General features: G+C 39.6%; 1 protein-coding gene across 10 annotated transcripts in view; it reads right to left on the bottom strand.

Annotated features, from left to right (window-relative positions):
- The window catches only part of RUNX1T1 (RUNX1 partner transcriptional co-repressor 1), a 117,291-nt gene that overhangs the window by 47,217 nt on the left and 45,514 nt on the right, over window positions 1-24,560 (bottom strand). For 8 of the 10 annotated variants that reach the window (XR_005103131.1, XM_037379855.1, XM_037379858.1 and 5 more), the window contains 3 exons: window positions 6,842-6,979; window positions 2,860-3,101; window positions 1,047-1,136 (listed from right to left, as the gene is read on the bottom strand). Coding sequence is in view for 9 of the 10 variants with exons in the window: in XM_037379855.1 (XP_037235752.1) it covers window positions 1,047-1,136; window positions 2,860-3,101; window positions 6,842-6,979 (470 nt within the window). In the remaining variant the exon portion in view is untranslated. Of the gene's footprint in view, window positions 1-1,046; window positions 1,137-2,859; window positions 3,102-6,841; window positions 6,980-22,288; window positions 22,393-23,084; window positions 23,182-24,560 lie in introns of those variants that run through there. The other 2 variants (XM_037379857.1, XM_037379861.1) reach the window with 2 other exon arrangements.

Raw genomic sequence — 24,560 nt, 5'->3', positions numbered from 1 at the left:
AAGCAGGAATATCAGGGCTGATACAATGGCAAGTGGAAGAGCATATTAAATTCTGAAAAGAAAGCATTTGGCAATCTACCAAGGTAACAGCTATACTGTCTGCATAGAGCCCATCTGACACAGCCAACCAAGAACGGGAAAAACATGAAAGCAAACTCATTGAGGATACTAGTGCTTCAGGACAACAGAATAGCTAGGGACACTTGTACACACTGACTATAATAATACAAAATGTCCACCCACACACTGACAATGGGGAAAAAATGGGAACAATAAATATCTTATCTCTGGGAAAATTCATCTCCACAGCAAAACCAAAACAGGACATGTTCTGAAAAGGCAACATTGGCTGTTCAGAGATCACAACATTCAGAGGAGGTAGTTACTGACATTTGAGAGGCAGAATAACTTCCTGACTTCAAAGATTTTGCTTCCCTGATTCCTATTTTGCACATCATGTGTTGTATTTTATTAACTGGCTCTTGGATGAAATTTCACCTTTAAAGGTGCATAAGCATAAACCAGTGGACACACTCACCATCCTTCTTTAACACCACATTTGTACTGATGGCTGGAATCAGAAGAAATAATTCTAGCCTTTTCCTTGTATGGCAAAGTGTCACAATCTCACTGTGTACTAATGATCAGCAGCACTTTCAAAGAGGGCTGGTAGCAAAAATTCCTGACATCCCCTTACACTGAATTATGCAAAGTTTGCAAAACTCTAGATTTTTGCAAGCACGTGACATTATTATATTTACCAAGTCTCAAGACTTAGTTTGTAAAAGCTTCTATACCTACAAACTAAAAATATAAAACAAACAACGGTGATTATTGAATTAGGGAACCGACAGTTCCTGTGAATAGCCAGAAATAGTCCCCGAACCATACACTCAAATGCAGTTCCATGCACTAAGCTATGGAAAGAAGCCCTTAAACGTTCTTCATTTTCCTGACTCTCTTAAAAAGAAAAACTGTAACACACATCTGTGACCTAGCAACAATACGGTTTGAAATACTTTCCAGATCACTGAACTGTGTAATACCTTTAAAAATGGGATGACAAAAGGTCGCAGTGGGAAGTTAGTAGCTTCTTGCAGTTTGGAATGAAATTCTTCAATTGTCAAAGTAGAATTCTGTTGAGAAAAAAAATTCTGTCTTGGTGACAAAATAATGAAAACACTTAGCAAGAGAAATAGTAACCAAAGCACTCTGAAATTGCTTAATAACTCGTTCTTGATATCGATAAGAGGATAAAGAAAAGCATGCCACATATTAAATTACTACCTTATTAAAATACTCAAAGGAAAGCACCAGCATCTCAGACATTCAGCGCCTGTTGCTTACAGTAGTTTAAGCTCTTAGGTGCTAAGCATGGAAATGCTTTCACATTTCAAATACCAGCTAAAGCTGCTTTTCTCAACATTTTTTTAAATTTTCTGTTGGAGCCTCTTATAATTTTGTTCCCAGTGCAGAAGTGGCAATTAACATGCACACAAAAATATCACACTTTTTAAAGGCATGTTCTTCCTTGTTTGGGGAGGAAAACTGCACTTTGCCTCTCGTACTTTTAGAGAGGATTGTTTATTATGTTCTAAGCTATGTAGGAAAGTTATTACTTTGCAGTTGAGGGCATAATCATGAAGACCACATGCTGCACAGGGTTGACCAAGACAGTAACATGATATGTGGACATTCCCAAGGAAAAGATCCTAATTTGCTCTTCAGAACTCAGAAAAGCAGAAATCAACTGCAATTAGCAGTGGGCAAGCACTTCTGCTCTGAAAATCAAGGGCAGGTAGATGCTCCCAAAGCCCTCTTTAGTTTCTTTACTAGTTTCCCTTTCCACAGAGAAAAATGTGACAAGCAAAACCTCATTAAACAGGCATTTTGGATATGGAAACAAATGGAGAGTAGGACTTACTGAAGTTACACTGCCTACATTAAACCTCCTTTTGACACAGACTCAAGTGAAGGGGTCTCTGCTGCTGTCAGTAGGGTTTTGTGAAGATACAAGCAGAGGAGGACACCTGAACGCTAAACAGTGCTGGAAGTCTTTGCTCCAAATGAAGTCAATGGCAACTGTAGCTGCTCGGAACAGATGTAAATTAGAGCACCACAACAGCATTTTTCCTGGTACACCTAATTATTGCTGAAGGAGATAGACGGTAGACAACACTGTCTGGCGGAGAGAGGAATTTACTGGGAACAGAATGAATCCTGGGCCAGATTCACAACAGTCTGCCTGTAAAACAGCAGCTCAACTTGACAGATGTAGGTAAGAAAAAGCTGAGATTTTCATTCAGCCATAGAAGATAATCTTATAAATAAGGTAACTTAAGTAGCAGCAATGCATCGTCAGGCCCCTCATGGTTGGGTTCAATGAACACTGAGAAAAGGTTTTGCACTATGTAACCACAGTCCAAACATACATATTCAGCTCACCTTTTTAACCAGTATTCTGCCACTGTAGGGCACTCTCCCCAGCCAACTAAACTAGGCAAGCCAAACCATGTTTTACTACATTATATAATTCAAGGTATGTCTACATTAGGGGTGCTGCCAGTATAGAATGAGAACCCCTTCACACCATTACAGCATAATACTATACTGGCAAAAAAGAGTCAAATCTATATCTGGTTGGGCATAGCTGCCACCCATGGGATGCTACTCAACTTACTTGTGTTAGTTCCAGCAGCAAGAGCCAGCACGTTTGCATTCTTGCGTGTTTGGTATCTTTAAAGTATGATACATGCAGTGTATGTGACCCACTCTTTTATTTAACAAACGTGTCAAGCATACAAGAGGGAAAAGGAGAGAAAACGATCACAGTTATTATATCATTGGTTTTTTGCTTACCACAAGTCCTAGCACAAGGGTACGCACTCTCTCCCCAATCTCTGGTGAAATGTCATTGCCAAACTGCTGTAAGGTTGTAAGAAATCTCTTCAGTTTGCTGAGTTGCCTAGCTCCACAAGCTGGCGGTAACTGCTGGTTAGCCAGAGAAGAGGAAGAGGAAGAGGATGGCCCATTGCTAAAGCCATTAGGAGGAGATGGAGCTCCATTTAACGCTGTTGGTGAATGGCTAGTGCCATTGGTTACTGAAAGAAAAAGAGAGAAGGGAAGATAAAATAGAGAGAGAGTCAGAGAGAGAGAGTGAGAGAAAAGATAGAGGGGGAAATCCATCAGCTTATGTTTTCTGTGCTTGACCTCAAAATTAATTAAGTTGCACAATCAAAGATAATTAGCCTTTTGACAAAGCAAGACTATGCAGTTTATATTTTTTTCCCAGTAGCTGGTACTGAACAGTGTGTAGATTGGAAGTAACAGCAGCTGCCTATCACACAGCCCCCTCAAAATGCTCCTGGACCTGAAAAGCTCAGCCTTTTGTCAGAAGATTTAAAAAAAAGACAGAAAGAGAAACGGAGAGACAAAGAACATGAGTGCATGTATGATTGAAGACCAAAAAAAAATTGCTTTTTGGGGTAGAAAAAAATGTGCAGACATATTTCACGAAGGCTCAGTTTATCTCTGAATATTTTTACTTGTGTTTTGTACACACAACTGACAGCTGTGTTTATAAAACAGGACTTTCACGTTTTAACCTTATACCACCCAATGAGGAGGTTATTTTTTCCGATACAGATTTCCTAGCTGCTAACATATGGAACACACAAAGTTGTCTGTGCAGGTACAAATGGTGCCATGCCCACTGTGGCCTGAAGCCTTGCAGCTAGGGCATGAAGCTAGATTTCAGAAGACTTCTCAGAGACCACAAGCAAATCACTCAGTTTTCACGTGCCAATACCATATCTCTAAAAAGGCTAAGAAAGCATTTCCCTCCTGTTGCAGGGTTGCTGTGAGTATAACTATCTAAAGTACTAAATGTTCAAAATTTATGGCAGTGAGATTCATGCAGAAATACTGAAGACAACAGACAGTTTTTGGCAGCAATTTCAGTTTGATTCTTACCCACACTGCAGAAAAGAGCAGAGAATCAAACTGAGGACATCCTTTTCCACCCAGGTTATTTGGAACAACAACAGTCAAGCACACTCTATTGAAGTAGTTTGAGTCTGACTCGTCAAAATGACAGCACATTGCAAGAACAAGGACAGCTCCCCAGAAATACATGTACCAGCGCACTGGCAGGTGGGAGCATGCAGCACGCGACTGTGCCCAGCAGCAGCCATGCTCAGCTAGCCAGTGCCCTGGGGCAATCTGCTGATTTCTTTTTGGGAAGTCACTCAGGACCCATCCAAAAAACATCAAAAATCAGAAACTCATCTATAATCAAAAATGCATAGCAGTATCAGTCTAAATTGCTCCCTATTTAAAAGCATAACCATGGCAATCTAGCAACTTACAGAACTTTCAATGTTTCTTAATGAAACACCTCTCTGAAGCCAAATATCCCTTTCTCCTTGTCACTTTCTTCATCAGTCATCTTTATTTTTAGAGAGCAAATCCTTTTTGAGGGTGGACACCTATTACTAGATTTAAATCACCACCACAATACTTTTGAAGGAGCTTTTGCCCCAGTGACTGAAGTGCCCTTCTGGAGATACTACAGAAAAAGCCATCTGAAAGGTTATCTAGTTTTTGCTTGTGTTTTAGCCTAGTTTTTGGCTGTCTATTCCTAGCTGCTTGGGCTAGGGAGTACAAGAAGTGGAAAAAGCAGAAATAGGAAGAAGCTGGCTTCAGCTAGTTCAGGTCTACGTGCAGTTCCAAGCCATACTGTGAGCACTCCAGTAGAGCGAGATATCTGAGTAAACAAATACATCGTGATTGCAGGGAACTTGCATAGCCAAAAGTCATCATACCATGAACTTAGTAAATGAGAATTAGGAAGAATAAGAACATGTCCTACTCTAGCCTGACACCACCCAACAACTCAGTCACTGGTAAGGGGCTGCTCTGAGGAGAGGGTACTGGGGCTATGATCAAGAAAGCACTGAACAGCAGAGTGCATTACCTAGGATAAATATGAGAAGAAGAAAGGCAGGTAAAATTTCTCCCACAATGAAAGAAATACTTGCCAAATGCAGCTTCTCTAAAAATGCCCCCCCCTCCCCCCCCCCCATGATTTTATCTCTTTCCTTACAATGGCTGAATTTGTCACCAAGATCTACATCAGTTCTAAAACAAACCCATGTCATTAATAAAACAGGATTTAACATTTTAAATTTCAAACTAATAAACAGGATGTAACATTTAAAATTTTGAACTAATATAAATCAAGAGTTTTTAATTGTCTAAACCAAAAAAAATAAGCATACCCTTGACCATGAAACAAGTATGATCGTCCTGGCCTAGAGGCATTCCCGCTGGAGTCCTAATAAATGTAACAGACACTCCAACAGAAGTGACTGCTTACTGTACAAGCTGGAACTGCTAAGGCCAAACTCCAATATCTGACAGGGTAAAAGGCAATTAAAACTAAGACTTTTTCAACTTTTCATCTTCATATTAACAGCCAAAAAAAAATCAGCTATGGTTCACCCACCTTCCAAAGTGCTGAATGCAATCAAATAAACAAACATCCAGAAATCCTGCGAGTACATTGATGATTGTAAGAGTAATTAAATAAACACTGTCCTATTCCTTTTATGATTGCTAAAGACTACCCTGAACTGTGCAAAGTGCATCACACTGGAAAGTTATATCTGTAGGAGCCCCGTCCTGCAAAAACCTAGAAACAGTTTTTAGATCGGAGTAGCTCCTAGGATGATTCAGGTGCTGGAGTTAAGCAAACAGACAAATCTTTGCAGGATCAGGGTCACTGGGTTAAATTTGAGTTCATGCAAATAGCTGGCACAAACCCTCCTTGCTGTTTAAGTTCAGTGTAGAACAGGACGGGGTTCCGGATAAGCAGCACAAAGGCCTCCAGCTGGCCTTCTGCATAGAGGTGAATTTTAAATAAGGCATTTAACAGACCAAAAGGGACTAAACAGACATAGGCAAGACAAATAGAAGATGCTGCCTTCATTCTGTTTAGGCATATGTATTCTACTGTTCTAAAAATGTTTTATTTAAAATGTGAAATGTAAACACATTCTCATGTTTATACTATTACAAGGCAGTATAAAAGAGCCCAAAAAATTTGCAGCTAAATCTTGGTAAGAGAAATGTGGATCATTTCATGGCTGTGAAAAGAACAGTCCAGACAACGTGCCAGATTCAAATCTCAAGTTACACTGATACGAATGCAGAGTAATTCCATCAAGACTAGTAGTTTCTTGTGTGTTTACATCAATAGACTGAGACAGAGATGCAGCCCCAAGTGATTTAGAGAAGGCAAGTGGTCACAGACTCAAAATCTCTAGATAAACCAACAAAAGGCCTTTATTTTTGGTTTTATATCAATATCAACTAGACATTATATAGCACTTAAATCTAAATTCTTAATTCAATGATGAGTGGGATGAAGAGAAGTATTTTCTTTATGAATTACCCCCACTTCAAAAACATAAACAAAAACTCCAAAGTTTCTATACAAACGGGACTCTTTTAACAAGAGTGGCATAAAAGAAAAGGTTTTCTGTACTTCCCACAGAAGGACTGATCTAAGCATTAAGTACATGGGAAACTAGTGCTCACTCTTTTGACACTGTGGCCAAGTTTTCAATGAAATAACGACACAACAAACTCTGAGCTCGATGTTTTAATACCTTAAAGATGCCTTAACTTGTTGTGGTGTTAGTTTTGCTTAATTACGTCATTGCAGTACAACCAAATGCGGCTCCTGCCATGTTATGCACATTTCCCTCCACGTATTTTGGTTTCTTATATACAGAATAGAAAGAATATGGAAAAAAAGGAAGAAAATAAGTCTAATTACATGTTGTGGGCGTGAATGAACTGGTTCTTGGAGCTCCTTGGGTAGTGGGAGGAGGTGGCATGGTTGGAGGCGTCAGCCTGGATTGTGTCTTCACATCCACAGGTGAGTCTGGCATTGTGGAATGCTTCTCAGTGCGATCTGCAACACACACCACAGGAACACACCGGTTTATTTCCCCTCTGACAAAAACTTAAAAGCTACTGCAAGAAGTGAGCCATTTCAGCATCTGCCGCAAAAGATTACACCTGATTATCTACTCCAGTGTGCTCTTCCCAAATTACATCATCTAAACCTTACTTAAGAAGGCGTAACACAGATGGCAAGACCTCATTTGCAGCAGTGCTGCATTATCTTTTGTTTTTATTTCTAGCATGTGCAGATGCTAACCCCCAAGCACTCCTGGAGCTGCAATAATGCCACCTCCCTTCAAGGCTCTCATGTTAGCCAGGAGGAAAAAAAACCAAAGACTAAGAGACATGAAGGTAATAAATCCCCCTATGACAGCTTTTCCAGAACTAAAACCTGAAGCCCTTTAGTACAGGTGAGACATTGGGTGGGATATTAGTTGAAGCCAGCTCTCTTCATGTTTCTTCGTAATACCTGCTGCTCTCTCCATCACTTCTCTTAGTAATCATGGAGAGATACCTATGTTAAATACCAGGAGCCTCCTGGATCACTTTACTACCCTGCCCCTGGATATTCTTACATTCACCAGAAAAATAAACACAGTCAATTGTCACACACACATATCATTGCACCATTTTTTTTTAAAAGCATCTAAGTTTGCACCTTCACATATTAACAACTTTAACGTTCAAAACCTGCAAGATAAGTAGAAACACACCTCCCCAAGAAAACAAAACAAAAGGCAAAACCAGGCAGAAAACCTAACAGTTCTCTTGCAATTAAAGAACTAAAGATGCAATATATTTGATGTAGAAGCTACAGAATTATCTTTTTTTCCAACATCTTTTTCAACACCTCTATGTTAAAATCTTAAAAAACCCACACAAACCCTTTTGTTTCATTTATCAAGAATGGGCAAAAATTTAACAACTGAAAGCAAAATTCAGTCTTCCTTACTCTCGCCAGGAGTTTAGCGAGCCATCTTGAGTAAAGATGAGTAAGATCAAGTTTAGCTTTTAATGGGTGTAAGTTAAATTCTTCCATCTCTTCGGGGGAGGGGGGGAGGGGGGAGAGAGAATTATTTGGTTTATATATTGTTCTACACAAGTCTTCCTGCAATCCATTACACTGTTCTGCAAAGCAAGTAAGTGTTGCTGCTAATGGGTAGGCATGTAAGTCTGTGGATTTAATTCAAGACAATAGCAAAGTCTGTCATGTTCTATACATTCTGTCACTCCACTTTGCGACATGCTTTCCTTCTAAGTTTGGGGAAGATGAGCAGTGAAACACCCTAGAACAGTATGAGGGAATACAGACACAGTATTATAGGATCTGTAGTGTTGATCTAAGGTTAGTAAACCTCAGTTGTGTAGGGAACAGTTTCCAAAATTACTAGCTTAAATATTAGCGCTGCTACAGAGACAGGTGCAGTTTGATCTGCAAATCAAGCAATAGTAAATTATTACACGCTGGAAAACAAAAGCAAGTTTTTAAACATATCCTATATAAATTTCCTTTCCATATCACTACACTAAAACAGTTAAATCTATATCTTCAACAAGCCATTCATTTAATATAAAGAACTACGAAAACTTGTCTTGAAATGTTAATTGCTTCCTTAATAGCCGAATTCATCTTGCACTCACCTCAACCAACCTCAGCAACAGGGGAATAAATAGCTTTCAGCTCATGTTGCAACAGAGGGAAAGAGGCACAGCAGTGAGCCCAAGCCCTCCTAAATAAAGGCAAATATTTCTGCCATGCCAAGAAAGGAGAGAGAAAGGGAGGCTTGCCAGAGCTGGTGGGGAGATAACAGTGGGAACTGCTGGTCCATCTGGTTTTCATTCTGCTAACACTCACATTGAACTGTTAAGGAAGGCAGTCCAGGTACACAGATTTGAAGCATGTGGGAGCGCAGACACACGCACAGAGGAGATGGAGGTGGGTGGAAGAAGGAGTGAGAGAAATCGAGCTCCTCTAACAGTCTGCTGCTCGCAGCGAGCAGGCACAGACTGTATCCTCCAATTCAGCTGTTGATAACTAAAAGCGATCCCAAGCCTGTAACCAACTGTACGGCTCCTGCTCCCCTCCTTTGCTGCACTTCAAAGTTCAGGTTCGATCAGAAACGCACTCAGATTGGAGGGGGGAGGCTTTCCCAAAAAGCTGGCAATGTTTTGTTACTTAAATTGAACATGGTAGTGGGAAATAGTGTGTTGGTTTTGCCCTCCAATTTCGGATTGCCATCCTACCATGATCCAACTGGTTTTTACTCCCTCAGTGTCTGCCACCCAGTTTGCAGATCGCTGAAATTATCCACAGACCCCTGTACTTCTCCTATAAATCTCATGACATTAGGGCTTGGTTTTCCTAATTACCTTTCTTTGGACCTCTTAGGGGTAAAAAAACCCTCAAGCTACCTCCCTTTGCTCTCTCTCCCTTGAAAAGCCCCAAACCCCAATCTGCTACTGCATGATTGCAGACAGACAGATTTATCTCTGGTCATCTGTAAGTTCCCTAGCCCTGACTTCTGTAAGGAGATAGAAGGCTCCTTTCAAGCACATCTCAAAACACTTCTAACCAGGGTATAAGATTATCTTGTCAGAGCAGAGACTCTCCTTGGGAGTGGGCATGAAGGGCTTTTGAAGAACTATAATGCAAAACACAAAGCTCTTCCACGTGCTTGGAAGACACCACCACCACCACACCACCCAGGAGAACAGCCTTTACATCCCACTTTTCCATCTTCTTTAATAGCAAAACTCCTGCAGGAGCCATATGCTCTTACTGATACTAATTACCTGTTCCTTGCCTCTACAGCTGGTTCCCCAACCTCTGACGGAGCTACGGGGCTGGGAGCACCTACCTACAGCAGCTCTGCACCCACTTCTGTCCCACCACCCACAACCTCAGCAGCTCTGTTTTTAAGAGGTAGATCTCTCAGGGAATGGCGTGGTGATGAAGCACAAAGCAGAGCCACTGCTGATAAAAGTGGCAGCAGTTCTTGTGATCTGAACTCCTAAAGCTTGTAGCGTCTGATGCTTAGCCTGGAACTCCAGCTTCTACAAATAATTATTTACTTTTTTAATTAAAGAAAAACAAAAAAACAAACACCACCAGAAACCCAACAACAACACTTTTCACTGTTTACTGTCATTGTTGAAAAGCAGCCTGGTAAGAAAGATAAAGGTAAAGTGGTATTTAAATCATATTCAGGAGCTGAGTTTCCCTTAAATCATGTTATTCCATGAGGGCTTTATGTATAGACATTTTTCATACAAACTCTCAGTGGATATTCTGCTATCCATACATTCAGAGGTGATGAGGGTTTGGGAGGGCAAGAAAGAATGCCTCAAGAGGAAAAACTGTATTTTTCACATGTGAAAACCTGCCTGTATAAGATTTCATGTACATTTGCTCTGGTTTTATAATACAGGAGCATATACATGGAACTTTGCCTGAAATTTGGAAGAACTTTAAGGAAAACCATGCCTTAAAATTGCTTATTTTCTTGAATTCAAACACATTCTTAGGCTTCTTCCATTTCAAACCAAATTCCCCATTTGCAAAGCTATTTCTGATATTTATTTTTGTTTCTGTTGGACTCTGACATTTCAAACAATAATCCTGAATTAGCAGGGAAACACCAGAAAGTTTCATACAGGCAGTATCCCACAGCATCACACATTTAAGAGTGCAGGCTCTGTATACAAAGAGAGTAAATTCTTTCAGGTGCAAAGATTTCTTCCACCAAATCCTTGTAAACTGTGACAGACTTGCACTTCTTAGCCCAGTTCGGATCAAATGGGGCTGAAACCAGAGGTCCTCCAAACCAGAGGGAAAAGGAGACATCTGCAATTCATTCTGCAGTGTTTGCTGCAATCAATTCAGGATGGAGATAGATGGTGAAATAATGGTCTAGTCCTAATCCATACACACAACCCTCTGGTGCAGTGAGAGACTTAGGATAAATTCAGAAAATATGTTTCAAGTATGCAGAGATCTACTGCATTTGCTTTGGATTATATTTTAAAAAGAAAAAAAGAAAACCCAAACATTTTGAAATATACATTCTTGAATCTCCTTTACAGCACAGTGATTTTACCACAGAAGTATTTTGCTCCATTTTAAATTAAAGAATGTTGTAAAAGTAACTTTAAATTACGATATTTCTTATGTGGATTTCTTGGTTCACGAAACTATACTGTTCTCGTCATTCATTCAGTTTTTATGGTAGGAGTTATTTTTACCACTATATTTAGCTGTTAGGGGAACACTGATATTTATCGTAAGCACAGCCAGCCTCTGAAGAAGAATAGGGAAGAGACAAAGTAAAACGTGTAGGAGCAGGGGCAAAGAGAGACATGCATGTATTCAAACTGACTGACTTGACTTCCTGTACCCTAAAAGATTTAGTCCATTTTTAAAACAAGGCGGTCTTTCGTATATGGCAACATTTCAGCTCACATGGCACCCATCCAAGTCTAACGCATCAAGTAAAGCTGATGTATGGAACAAAATATGGAATATATAATACTTTACTGATACCATTTCAATAGCCAATTCAATGTCAAGCATTTCTAGGAGTGGTGTGTTTTCAATTTCCTTTTTTAAATGAAAAAAAGTATGGTATAATACACTGTGGCATTTATTTTACTTTTAGTTAGTACAAACAGTTCCAGATGTATATTCAGGCATGAAAGATTCTTAAAAGACGCTCTATATTGATTGTACAGTACTTAGTACTTCTGTGCCAACATGTTAAAAATAAAAATAAAAGCTGCCAAATTAAAACTGCCCATTGTCTTGTTTCCTTTAAACTCACAGAAAGAACAAACGCTGAATATGACACATGGGATTAAAAACTGCCTCTGCCACCCAAATTATATGAATTGAGACCTAAATCTATGGGATTTAATAGTGATGATGGTTACCTAAATGGCGTTGGACTCATTTTTATTATTTTGAGAGGCATAGCATGGAATTTGCAAGCAACTACAGGTTGAGAGTCACAGTAGTACAAATTGGGAGACAGAAACCCACAAGTGTCCCTAAAAGAACAAATTACACACCTCTGTCATCCATAATGCTGTCACGCTATAGTCAGTAGAGAACCTTTCCTCCTTCAGGTTTGGCCAAGCTGTGCAGCACCATTACAAGGCAGTGTTTGTGGAGACCCACAGCTCCTGACTCAGATCTGCCACTACACAGAGTAGGACAGTATTACAAGGTATCTGCCTTGGTTGAAAAGGACTTGCTCACAAATGCACAGTATAAGGCTGATATATATGCCAAAGCCTGTCTACCCCGTGTGCTGCACATCTGGGGAAACCTGGAAGTCCTACAATGCAGCCATAAAACATGACATTTGGATGACACCACTGCAGACCCTCTCTCTGCCAAGCATGCCTGAGACCTGAGACTGGTCTAGTCTTCATTTCATTCATCTCTTGGCCCTTTTGACTTTTTCTTAACAAATAAACAAGGACCTAAACATAATGGATGTTTTTGTGCTACAAACAATTGACCTCACACGGGCGTAAGACAGACATAACTTTCTGTCAGCACCAGATCCAGTCACGTTATTGGCCTAGAAAGAAAACATCACCCAGTTAACAGTTCCCCAGGGGAGAACTTTTACTCCCTAGGTGATTTGCAGAAGGGCAGTATCAGAAAGCAGCTCAGACACTCAGACTCTGTCTTTTGTCACAAAACATTACCCCTGCAAGCTTTATCCACTGAGCTTTATCCACCAGGAGTAAGAGAATGCATGTGGGGCAAGTGACGAACATGCACAGCCAAGTTTTCAAGATGACACATTTCACTGCCCTTATAGCACACTGAGGATGAGGCTCACATACTGAAATGACCCTTTTGCAAGAGTAATATCACAACTTTCCTGCTGCCTTATCTTGGTTCTCCTCTGCTCAGATAATTGAACATATCACATCACCAGCTATTTTTCAGAATAAACGAAAGCACACTCAGTTTACCCATTTCTTCTTACTTAGTATGCGGGAGCCAGAAGAAATTCTGCATCCTGGTTATCTCAGGCCAAGTTATCAGAGCTTTCTTCAGATGTGCTAAAAAAACCCTTGAAAATAACGCAATCTCCATTCTGTCTCCCAAAAGCTGAAAAGGACTTTTGTGCTACTGCCTCCCGGTTTTGGTAGGAAGAATTTGGGGATGATGTAAACCAAGTGAATGACAGACATATTCTTCGTCCATAATGGTACCTTGACTGGTCCTACTTTCATAACAATGAACCAAAAATGCTGAAGCACTCAGTTTCAGTTCTCTAAGGTGAGGGGTTCTGACTGGCAAAAAAACTATGTCCCACACTCATGACTTAGCAGCTGAAGGCCAGACAGTTACACGTTATAAAATAAGCAAGGCACAAGTTGAATCTCAGAGTTGAGACAAAAATGTTACGGCTTGGCTTTGCTTGGACATATTTTCTCCTGAAAGTAATAAAGTAATAAACTTGTCTTGCCATATAGTTTTATTTTTTAAAAGGGGGGTGGGTGAAAAAAAATCTTTTTCCTCTCATTTAACAATCTGACACATTTTGACAGTTTCAAAACTATCATAAATTCGCTTGCAGTTATTTAATAATTAAAAACTGACTCCTGTCAGAATTGCACCTTTTTTTTAAAAACGCCTCTTTTCTCCTTCCCCCTTCCTGGCTTTGCAAATTTTACCATGCAAAATCACTTGAACATACAAAGGAATGCAGAGAAGAATAATGCATTCTAAATCTAGACCTATTACCACCATAACCATTTATGAAATACTTCAGCAAGAGCAGACAAGCAAAACAAGGGCCAAATTGTGGCAGCTGACCTAAGTTTCCATAAGTCCTCAGAAAATAGTCTGCAAGTTCCCTTTGTCATGGCTGAATATGTACTAGTTGGCCTGTAATGAAGGCAAAGACAATGTGGATTTATACTAAATATCCCACCAACCGTCACAAAAATGCCTCTATGTCTGCATAACTAATGCAGTTAATAAGCAAACAATCCCACAATCAGTATCAAAATACTATTTTCTTGTTTACACTGTTTCCTGGATCTTTTCTACTTCATTTTGTTGACAAGTAACAAACCCAGAACTGTGTGTTTCGAGTGGTTGTCTTCCATGTCACAAGAACTACTACTGCTATTCCAAAACCAGCTCACTGAACGCTGAGGTCCCAGTGAAGTGAAGAAGAGGTGCCCACTACCTCCAGCACGCAGAAGAGCAATCAGAGCAACCACTGGTCAAACCCACTCCTTGGATGCCTCTACAAGCTACAGAGGTGACAACCTCTCCACCTTAGCAATCACTGTCTTCACTGCTCCTATACCTACAGAGGAAACCATGGGGGTGTTTTCGGATGTAGCTTCCCAAAGGCTCCTCAACCAGCAATTTGCTTCCTTTTTGTACAATCTTCTCCGGAAGACTTAGTAGACATGCAGGATTGCATGTTATTTGACAAACTACAGATAAATTTAGAATGATATCTAGGAAACTCAAATGCCATCAGCATCTAATCGGTATCGTTTGTATACTTTTACGTACCCAACCACACATAAGCACATGTCTTTCCTACCAGAAGTAAGAACATTTTCTCTCCCAACACCAGTTAAAATTAAAATTCCAAACTTGCTCTCCAGAAACCTATTTATGTTTTTAATCCAAAGTTTTGTATGGTCCTAAATTAACAGCAAATAGTTTGTTACACACACCAAAAAGTCTGAAGCAAAATAAATATTAATTCCTTTATTTTTAATCCACTTACAGAAAATGTAAAGCATAGCTCTACCCATTTTAGAAAGGTCCTAGGAGAGTACTGATACCAGTATTCCATTAGATTTAACTAGAACTGAAGTCTCCAAAACAAGATAGATAAAATAATCTAAAATAACTTATTGAGATTCAGGGCAACTTTAAGAACTAAATTACTCTGCCAGCAAAAAAGATATTATGGCTGTGCTTTTAAAAGCACTGCTTTATGTTTATAAAACATGCCAGAAGTCCCTTAGGCACAAAAAGAATCAAACATGGGTGTAAGAGGTGGTATTTCCATGGCTATAGATCTGAAAAGATGACATAGGGACTACTGAGAGGGTAATGGATATACATCTGGCTTTGCTTGGTTTGAAACTGTGGAATTTGTCACGATCAAATCAAGATCCTTTAAGGTACGGAGTGGTGTTGGCCAGTCTGGGACAGACTGCTCCTCACCTTATGGATCAAGCTCTCAAATCCCATCTCTATCAGATCGCGCCATTTTAGCCATCCAAGAACCCACTTCTTCCCAGTAATATTTCAAACAATGAAAAGTTTGTTCTTGTCGGTCAGATGCACAGGCCTGGGGAGCAAGACCTTACCCATAAGACAGACAGCACAGGCCGCCAAAGCTCCTTTCCAGCAAGTACCAGTCCAGTCCAAGGAAGGCTGCTAATTTCTGCCATCTAACGCGGTCAGCTAAATTAGCAGGTCAGACTTCCCATATACTCAATTGAAGAGTTAGAGGCTCTAATGTATTAATTCCTAAGGCTGCTAAGTCAGATGGTATAAACATTCCCATATAGATCTAGGTCCTTTGCCTCATGAGAACCACCGGCAATCCGACTGCTCCAGCAGCCTGGCTGGTGTACACGAGAACTGGCGGTCCGCAGTTGCCAGGCATACTAACGCCTTGGTTTCTATTCAGCCAGCCAAGACAGGTATTAATCCACCAATACAAAATAGATAATGAAACATATTTCCCCCAGAAACCCTCACTCAGGTGCTGCCACTATTACTTACTGCCGCTGCCAGTGACAGAAAAGTGAAGCCATAGGCTTTTCTCCTATATTGGTATTATACACTGACAATCTTCAAGTAGTGCAATTTATCACCCTAATCAGTACTTAGGCATTTGTGGAAATACACACTTTGGAAGACTATCATTTCAGATCATCAGATGATGCCATTAACATCTTGTGTTTACATGACTGACTGTCTAGACAGAGTGTGAGAAAATACTCATTATTAGTTACAAGTCAGCTCCTCCTCGATGCTGCATATCACACCAACTGTCTTTTATTTTGGGTAGTGGATTGCACCTGAAAGCAGCAGCGGGGAGATGGGAGGAGGGAGAGCGAATGTCAGAAACTTCACACGGAATTAAGGTCCTCCATCTCAAACACTTTCTTAGATGAGGTAATATTACTTATTGACAAATAAGCTCACAAGCAAAAACCAAATGTTACCATTAGCAAAACCAGATGCATATTTCAAATCAATTTTTTGGCCTAACATATCATATGCATACTTAAAACTTAATCTGAAATAATATAAGCATGCAAAGAAAGAGAAAGGAAGAAACTTGTGCATGTCATGTAAAATCAGACTAACAAATGTAAAACCAGATTAAACTCCTCTCTGAAGCCAGTGAATTCACAGAAATTTCACACTTGCACAGAAATCAGGTGGTCTCAACACAGGAAGAGAGGCATCAGGTTAACCTTGCACACCCCACCCCCAGAAACACTCAGAATATGTGCTTAACTACAGATAATGAAAACAGCTATAGGTAAATGAGACCACTCACAGGGCATACAATTACGCGTGACATTTCTAGACCTTAAAGTATCACAGCAGTCTTAGTCTTGCACAATAAAACTTAAAACTTCCTTCTTTTAAAGTTTCTTCCCTCTGATTTGAATTTTAAATATCAGACTGCAACAACAACAACAACAAAAGCATACAGTTGAAGCTTGAACTGGAAAAAAAATCAACAATTATTACAAAATTCACAGAAAATATAAACTTAAAACAAGTTGAGGTGTCATACCAATGCCATGCTTGACAGTTGTTCAAAACATGTTTCATTTCATACCCAGCAAATTCAAATTAAATGTATTCTTTCCCCCACCCACAACAAAAACAAAAAAAAAGGTTTTTGTATTTTTAGAACCTCATTTTCATCAAGCCAGCTAAACCCACTACTCCAACACAGCAATTTAATATTGACCTTTGTGGATCAGTGCAGCTTCCATGGCTTACTTCTATATACGTGCCTATATGTGTACTTGCGTGTGTATGTGCACGTGCATTTAAACACATATTTAAGCTAGGTTTACTTACTTGATTTTGTATATAAATATACTTATGGTGATTTATTTTTTTTTTTTACATTCTGCTTCAGAAAATTGCAAGAAAGAAATAGTTTACAGTTACACTGAAGGGAGTGTTAAATGGAGGTGAAACTACAGGGTGAGAAGTCAGACACCAGAGAGAGACCACTCAATGCCACAAGTGCAAGGGAAATATTGACAAAGTAAAGAAGTCTGATGCATTTGAACTCTGAATGTTCAACGCGGATGCACTTAACCCTTGGTAATTCAGTATGATTTCTTAGACATTAAAAGAACCTCATGTACATGAAAAGAATCTTATGAAAAGCAGATTTAATTCTCTTTGTGCTACAGAAACACCATACACTTGGCTTTGGGTCTACCTGGATAGATACATTTTGCTTCAGTGAGAAGTGGATTAACCAGAAAAGGAGCCATTATTATGAGAAAGGGGAGAATATTCACAGAATTGTCTAGGTTGGAAAAGACCTTTAAGACCGTTGAGCCCAACCAGTAACCCTGCACTGCCAAGTCCACCGCTAAAGCCCGTCCCTAAGCACCACATATTCAACAGGAAGAAAGAAACTGTGTGGCGGGGCAGAGGGTGGTTGGGAGGGCAGCAGGGCAGGCTCTTCCCATGGGATGGCAACAGCCCCGGGACGAACCTTCTGTGCTTGCTGGCGGCACTGGAGTGTCGGATAAAAGGGTACATGTCAAGAAAGACAAGAACAGTTGCTGGAAACTGTTTACGGGCGCCTGCTGACCACTAGTGGGAGCTGGCATTGTGCAGCTGCCCGGGAAAAACTCCCACTCCCTGCGCGAAATTCAAAACAAATAGCAAGGTAATCAGAAAGCCAAAGGGAGATGCTTTAAGAAAAGTTCTCTCCAGTATCAAAAGTTAACTTCAGCCATGGTGATACAGGAAGGAAGCTTATGATACTGTGTATGTATACATCAGTATGGGCTGCTGTTTGCACAGTAACAAACAATTTCTCTCTAAATTTTTTGTTATAGACAGTTCTTCCTCAAAAGAATAACTAGGCAGTACTGGCTGCAACAGAAGACTATTGTCAGTGTCTCCTACTGTCACCTATATACCCCGGCCAAACAAGTCAGATGTTCCCCCTCCTCCCAAATTCCGCCACACCTGCTCCCCCCCAGTTCAGTTTTGGAGACAGCTTTCTGTGTCAAGTACTCAAAACAGCACATCAGATGGTGGCATGCCTACAATTCCAAACTATATCCAGTCATAGGAACCCAGATTGTGTTCACAAAAATACAGCCATGTGATTATACGTAAATTTGAAAATATTCCACCAAAATTTAATTTTTTAAATTTTTTTTTTTTTTTTTTTTTGGGGGGGGGGGGCGGGGCCACCAACACACAGAGAACCAAACAAAACCTGCTATTTTCTTCACATCTATAATCAGTCAGACAGATCAAATGGCAAGCAGGGTAGAAATACAGGGAAAAAATTACTAAGATGGCTCGCATAGATCTTTATAAGCATCCTTCTGGCACCACATACATATCAATAAAGCTAAATTCCAACGGCAAAAGCAATTCAAAAGCACAGAGAGATAGTGACTGTACTGGGATCTCCTGTGAGGACGTTTCTTTGTGGTCTTCACTTGGAATAGAAGATGTAAAACACATTAGTAGTTGTCTGGTAGGCTTTAAACTGCCTGGGTATGAAGAAATAAAGAACTGCTAAACTGCAACAACTATCCAAGGCAAGTTCTGAAATTATGAAATGAAATTTTTTAAAAAGGGAAAACAGGAGTACCTGGATAAAATACTGAACAGTTAACAAGAGTAACTGTCCCCAAATGAGTTCCCATCCATTATCTTTTTCATAATTATTGCAACAGAGCAAACACCTTCAGTAACTGTGCATACAAATGACCTATTAGAAACTTAACAGGTCATTTCCAAAAGTGATTATAGCCCTGACTTAAAGAGCTACTCGGTTTTGCACATAATTCTGTTCAATGCCAACAATCTGCACAAAATTAAGATAAAATGTGTTTCCACAAGACTAAGTGGAAACAAACTTTCAGAAACTAAGACCATCACTTCAGAAGGTATGAGGTGGTAAACACTGATGAATCAAATGCAGTCATTTTCATAACTGAAATGTTAAAAAAATTGCTTTTGCTTGTATTCTGGTGTCAGGAGAATGGGAAGAAAAGGCAGCAATTACATGTTAGAGCTCTTACAATGCCACATGCTATAATTAAATGATGATGGGTGTAACAGCAAAAAGTCTAAGGTTAGATAGAAAGGATAAAAAGTATAATAGGTTATCAGAGTGGACATCTGCTATAGATCACAGTATGAACAGCAGAAACGTGTGAGTAGATAAAGATACCTCAGCCAACTCTTTTTAAGAGTTCTTGCAACAAGAGGATGCTCTTCATCACAACGGTCTTTATGGGCCCTGTTTCTTAATGGGTAGCTGTTTGTGCCTTCGCTGTAAGTGAACACGGAATAGGTTTTCTATTAGAAAATATTAGAAAATTATTCAGAGCCACTATTTAAGAAGAGCAATAATGAACAGGAGGTAGATGTGCAGCTTCCTCAGTTGCTGAGGTTGTTAAGAAACAGTAGGAGACACAGAAACAAATCCTGGCACTCCCACTGTGAATGGCTTGGGCATGTTGTAAAGAAGTTAACTGAGCAAAACCAGAATAGGCTCACTTAAAATGTGTAGGGAAAAAAGGTAAGAGCAAGCATACCAAGCCACATTAACCAGAGGAAACAAAAGAAATACCAGCTTCCATTCATCGAGCAGATAAATGAGAAAACAAAACTATAAAAATCTTTAAGCTTAACTGAAATTGAACAAAGACTGTGACAACTAACAGACAGCTACAGCATTGGCATAGCTTGGGTTTAAATCTCAATCTTAACGGCTGAGAAAGAAATGGGTGAGCAGGGAATGAAACTAGGACCCAAAAAACCCCCTGATTCTGGAAATGTGTATCTGATTTTTTACAGGAAGGAGTGAAACAGAAAATGGGATTCTGATATTGATTGTTCTTCCCTCATTTCCTCTTCTAGCACGAAAAGAGAGAAAAGAAGAGGTAAAAGCAAAGGTGCTATTACACCATTCAGTCAGGCCTGGGATCTCAGGAGTCTCTTGGCATACCTTCCATTCCTCCAGCAACCCCAAACCCTGACAAGAATGGGGATGAGAAACTGCATCACCTTGTAGGTTCTGCAGGGAGCCAAGCAGCCTTGTCATTTATTACTCTCTCACTACTTCTGTTTCTTTTTCTTATTGTTTAAAACAATCTATCTTTCCTTTTTTTTTTTTTTTTTTAACCATCTCAAATGTAGACTTCAAACACATGCTCTGCATCATGTTATGTCATACTGGAGCAGCTCCTTGAAATGCTGAACTTCACTTATGATTATTTATCTAGAAGCTTTGAGTTTTTTTAAACTGTGTGTATTTTGTTGGACTGTATCTAGTGAAAGTTAAACTCCTAAGCCTTCAACCTGCCATCTCAAAGAAGCTGATACAAAAGAGTCCAAGTAGAGTTTACTGTTGGTCTGTAATGAGAGTAAAATTATAAATCTCTGTACTGAAAACCAGCTGCTTCATTCTCAACTCGGATCCCCCCCCACCCCCACTTTCTTCTGCATTCTAGCTAGCATACAGCTGTAATAAATGTGGCTTTTCTCACAAGCCGTGCAGATGTTAACAGTTCTGTAGGACATCAAGAAACATTTCAAGAATCTTGTAAGTGCTGACTAAACTTGCTTGAATTACCCACACTACCTCCTCCACATTCCTATTCAGTAACATTAGCCTTCGTGAATGTATTAAGGAAAAAAAAAATTAGCATTTAAGCCAAGACATTAATACCTAGGTCTAAATGCACTATCAATAAACAAGGAATGTTCTTAAGCCATCAGACAACAGATATTCAGATAGCAAACCAAAAGAATTCAATTTATTCTTTGTCAAGATGACTAATGCATTTTTCATTCCTTATCTATGCAAGGAGTGGCTAAGTGACTGTCTGAAAATATATATTTATAAAAGTCACGGCTGGATGTATTTGAAAGAATGTATCAGAAGTATAGCAAGATCTTTTCTTTTCTAGTAATCAAGTGGATTAATACTAAATTAGAGCGAAGGAGTTCAAAGTGCTACCTAGTACATTTTTATTAGCATGACAGTCATATGCATTAAAGATTAAGCTAAAGCCTCAAACCACAGTTGGTTCTGGGCAGCAGCAACAGTCCAGCTGTACAGGTGGAGGACTAGATACCAAATGCATTCATTCAGAGGTCTGTGCTAGAGACACTGTTTTATATTCTTCCCTCTTCAAGCAGTGTGCTGGTTTTGGCTGTGGTAGAGGAGACACAGCCGGGACAGCTGACCCCAACTAACCAAAGGGATAGTGCATACCATACGATGTCATGCTCAGCAATGAAGGTAGGGGAAAGGTTGGCCAGGGGACTGCTGCTTGGAGACTGGCTGGCTGGCCATCAGTCAGTTGGTGGTGAGCAATTGTTTCCACTTGCATCACTTGTCTTTCCTGGGTTTTATTTCTCTCTGTTATTTTCATCATCATCTTCGTCATTATTATTAAAATTATTATTATTATTAGTAGTAGTAGTAGTAGTAGTAGTATTAATATTATTTTTAAACTGCTTTTATCTCAGCCCATGAGTTTTCTCACTTTTACCCTTCCAAATCTCTTCCTAGGGCATCCTGCTTGGGAGGGGACTCAGTGAACGGCTGTGTGGTGCTTAATTGCTGGCTGGGGTTAAACCACAACAAGCAGCAAGCTTAGTCTCCTTTTTTGGGGTAGGACTTTCAAAACACATGAAGCCGTTTAGAAGCACAGTCACCAACAAAGGCAAATGTGCCTAGTACTCATGTATTACTCCAGACACTTGAAAATCCCACATCAAATACCCTACCCTGTGTGTAAATTTCACACTTTCAAAACCTACTGGAAGGAGGGCTGCAGAGCGATTCACAGCACTGAGCCATAAAAGGATCCCAATCTTTGACAAGTTCAGAAACAAAATGTGCAGTCGAGAGTTTCTACGGCACAGTTTTGAGATTGTCTCCAGTCAAGTGTCAATCTCAGCAGTTTCAAAGAGGACAGGGTAGGGAGAAATAAAACGAACATATCAGTACATTTCCTGCAAGGGATCAATAAAAAGACCTCACTCCTACAAAGACTTACCTACCTGCTCAACTTCAGATACTTATCCTATTATGGTGGCACAGCTGAAATTACAATCAAGTCTTGAAGACGCAGGGCCCAAATAATTTACCATGAAATGCGGAATTCAGGGTATCGTTTGTTCTTTAATATAGCAATATAGGAAACCTGAATATAAAGCAGAATTGCATCATGCTATTTTTAAATGCTTCCTCACACTGCTTTTAGAGTAATTTCATCAAAATGTCATAAAAAGTGCGCTTGAGCATTTTGAGATAAGCAAAAAGACAATAGACTACAACGTTAAAAAGAAGTTAATGTAATATTAGCAGAAACTATGTAATTAGCTAGTCCAAAACCTCAACCTGTCTTTAAGCTTCCCCAAACAAAATAAATTGGAAGGAGATAGCAGGAAGAACTAAAAAAAAAGGAGGAAAAAAGAAAGAGAGGGAAAAGAAACCCCACACAAGCCAGAGTCCCTCACTACTGTTATTCCTCCCCGAGCGGAAATGCTCAGCTCAGTCATGGCTTAGGAGGCATAAACATCATTGAAATTCAAAGGCAGCTCCGAGAAAGAGGATGCCTCAATTGGTATGCAAGTGGCGCTTTCTCGCCCTGAATACATTATGAACTTGCAGCATGCTAATATGCCATGCTATCATAAGCACCAGATGGAACAGTAGGCAGTATATGTCCCATCAAACCTCAGGAAGATGTATTAATGTTCCTGCTCTTTTTTTTTTCTTCCCTTCCCCTCCCCCTTCCCTACTACAACCCTTCAGCTGTGTCCCTAGACTGGCACATTTCTTAGCATCAGTCACCTGCTCCTGAAGCACAGTTCTCCAGGGTTGCCTCATCTTCACCAGGTGGTGCCATGCATCTTTTCAATCTTTTTTATCGCAGAAGGTAAAGGCCACAAGATGTGTCAGGCTGTGCTTAGTGAAGGGTACCGAGTACAAAAGATAACATCACGAGATAAATGATAGATGAAAAAAGACTTCGGGTTTAAAGCTAGCACAATTGTTTTAAATTATGCATAAGTAGCGCAGCACAAATTTCCCCCTCAGTACTACTAGCAGATGAAGAACTGAAGGGCAGTGGCAAAGGGTAAGATTTTCTGTGCAACCGAACAAACCAGAGGAAACTGGATTAAAGATCTTTGAACTGAATTCCTTTTTTCACCACACTGGAAACGTTTTCAGAGAAGACATACACAATTCAACAGCCATTTACTGGGTAGGGGACAGGGTTTAATTCTAAATTGGAGCATGAAAATGGCACACAAGCAAATTAGTTTACAGGATTTTGACAATGATGATAATATTGTTAATAATAATATCAATGATATTATTAATATTATTATAATTATATTCTTTGGCTTTTACAACTAAAAAACTGCTTAGACCTGTATGTATCATTCTAAAGAAGTGTAGTATTTTAATACTGCTTTGCACCATTAATGAACTCAATCCCAAGCAGGTTTTATATGACTAAAGAGAGATGTAATCTAGTATTCTGCGTGAAAGTATGTGCATACGCATACAAAACTAAAACACAAACGTTCTGGTATCACCTGAACTTTTCCTATCTATTCATAGAAATATGCCTCCTATTGAAATAAACAGTTTGCAAGAAAATTTTCTTTTTTTTTTTCCCCCTTCTGCTGGGCCCTTCAAAAGATAAAATCAGGTCCTCAAGACAGAAAATGAAGAGGTCTGTGCATTCAAACCACAAGTAAGAAAGACCTGAAATGGCTGAAGAAAAGCAAATCAGTTATTTTTTATCTGAAGTATTAATGTTCACGTGTTTTTCAGCAAGAAATCACAGCAGTAAACATTTTGCTGACTTCTGATATTTTACAAACCACCTGCTGTTTTACAAACAGCTCTTACTATGCATGTAAATCTATCATTTTCCTAACAACATTAGCCTCTTCATAAATACAGCCTAATTCTGTAAGATGCTGAATATTCACAACTCACAGGAACTTTTCTGGGAATTAACACTGGTCAAAACCTCGCAAGAGCTAGTTACACAAGTTACCTGTTGCATATATAAGAAGGACTGTTCCAAGTATTACAGGTCTGGTTAACAGGGATTTCCCCCTACTCATCCAATCCTCACTAAAATAAAGAATAATCACATTTTTCTTTCAAACAAAACACTTTATGACTGTTATTCACAAGTAACAGGCTTTACTGTAGCATCTATTATGTCCAGACAGACTCTAATGCAAGGATGTCCTAGGGACTAAGTCAGAAATCAGACCATTTTTTTTCCTTTTTCTCTTCCTACTG

Source organism: Falco rusticolus, chromosome 3 (genome assembly GCF_015220075.1).
Source record: "Falco rusticolus isolate bFalRus1 chromosome 3, bFalRus1.pri, whole genome shotgun sequence".
NCBI lineage: Eukaryota > Metazoa > Chordata > Aves > Falconiformes > Falconidae > Falco > Falco rusticolus.
This window is presented reverse-complemented; position numbering and strand designations above follow the sequence as displayed.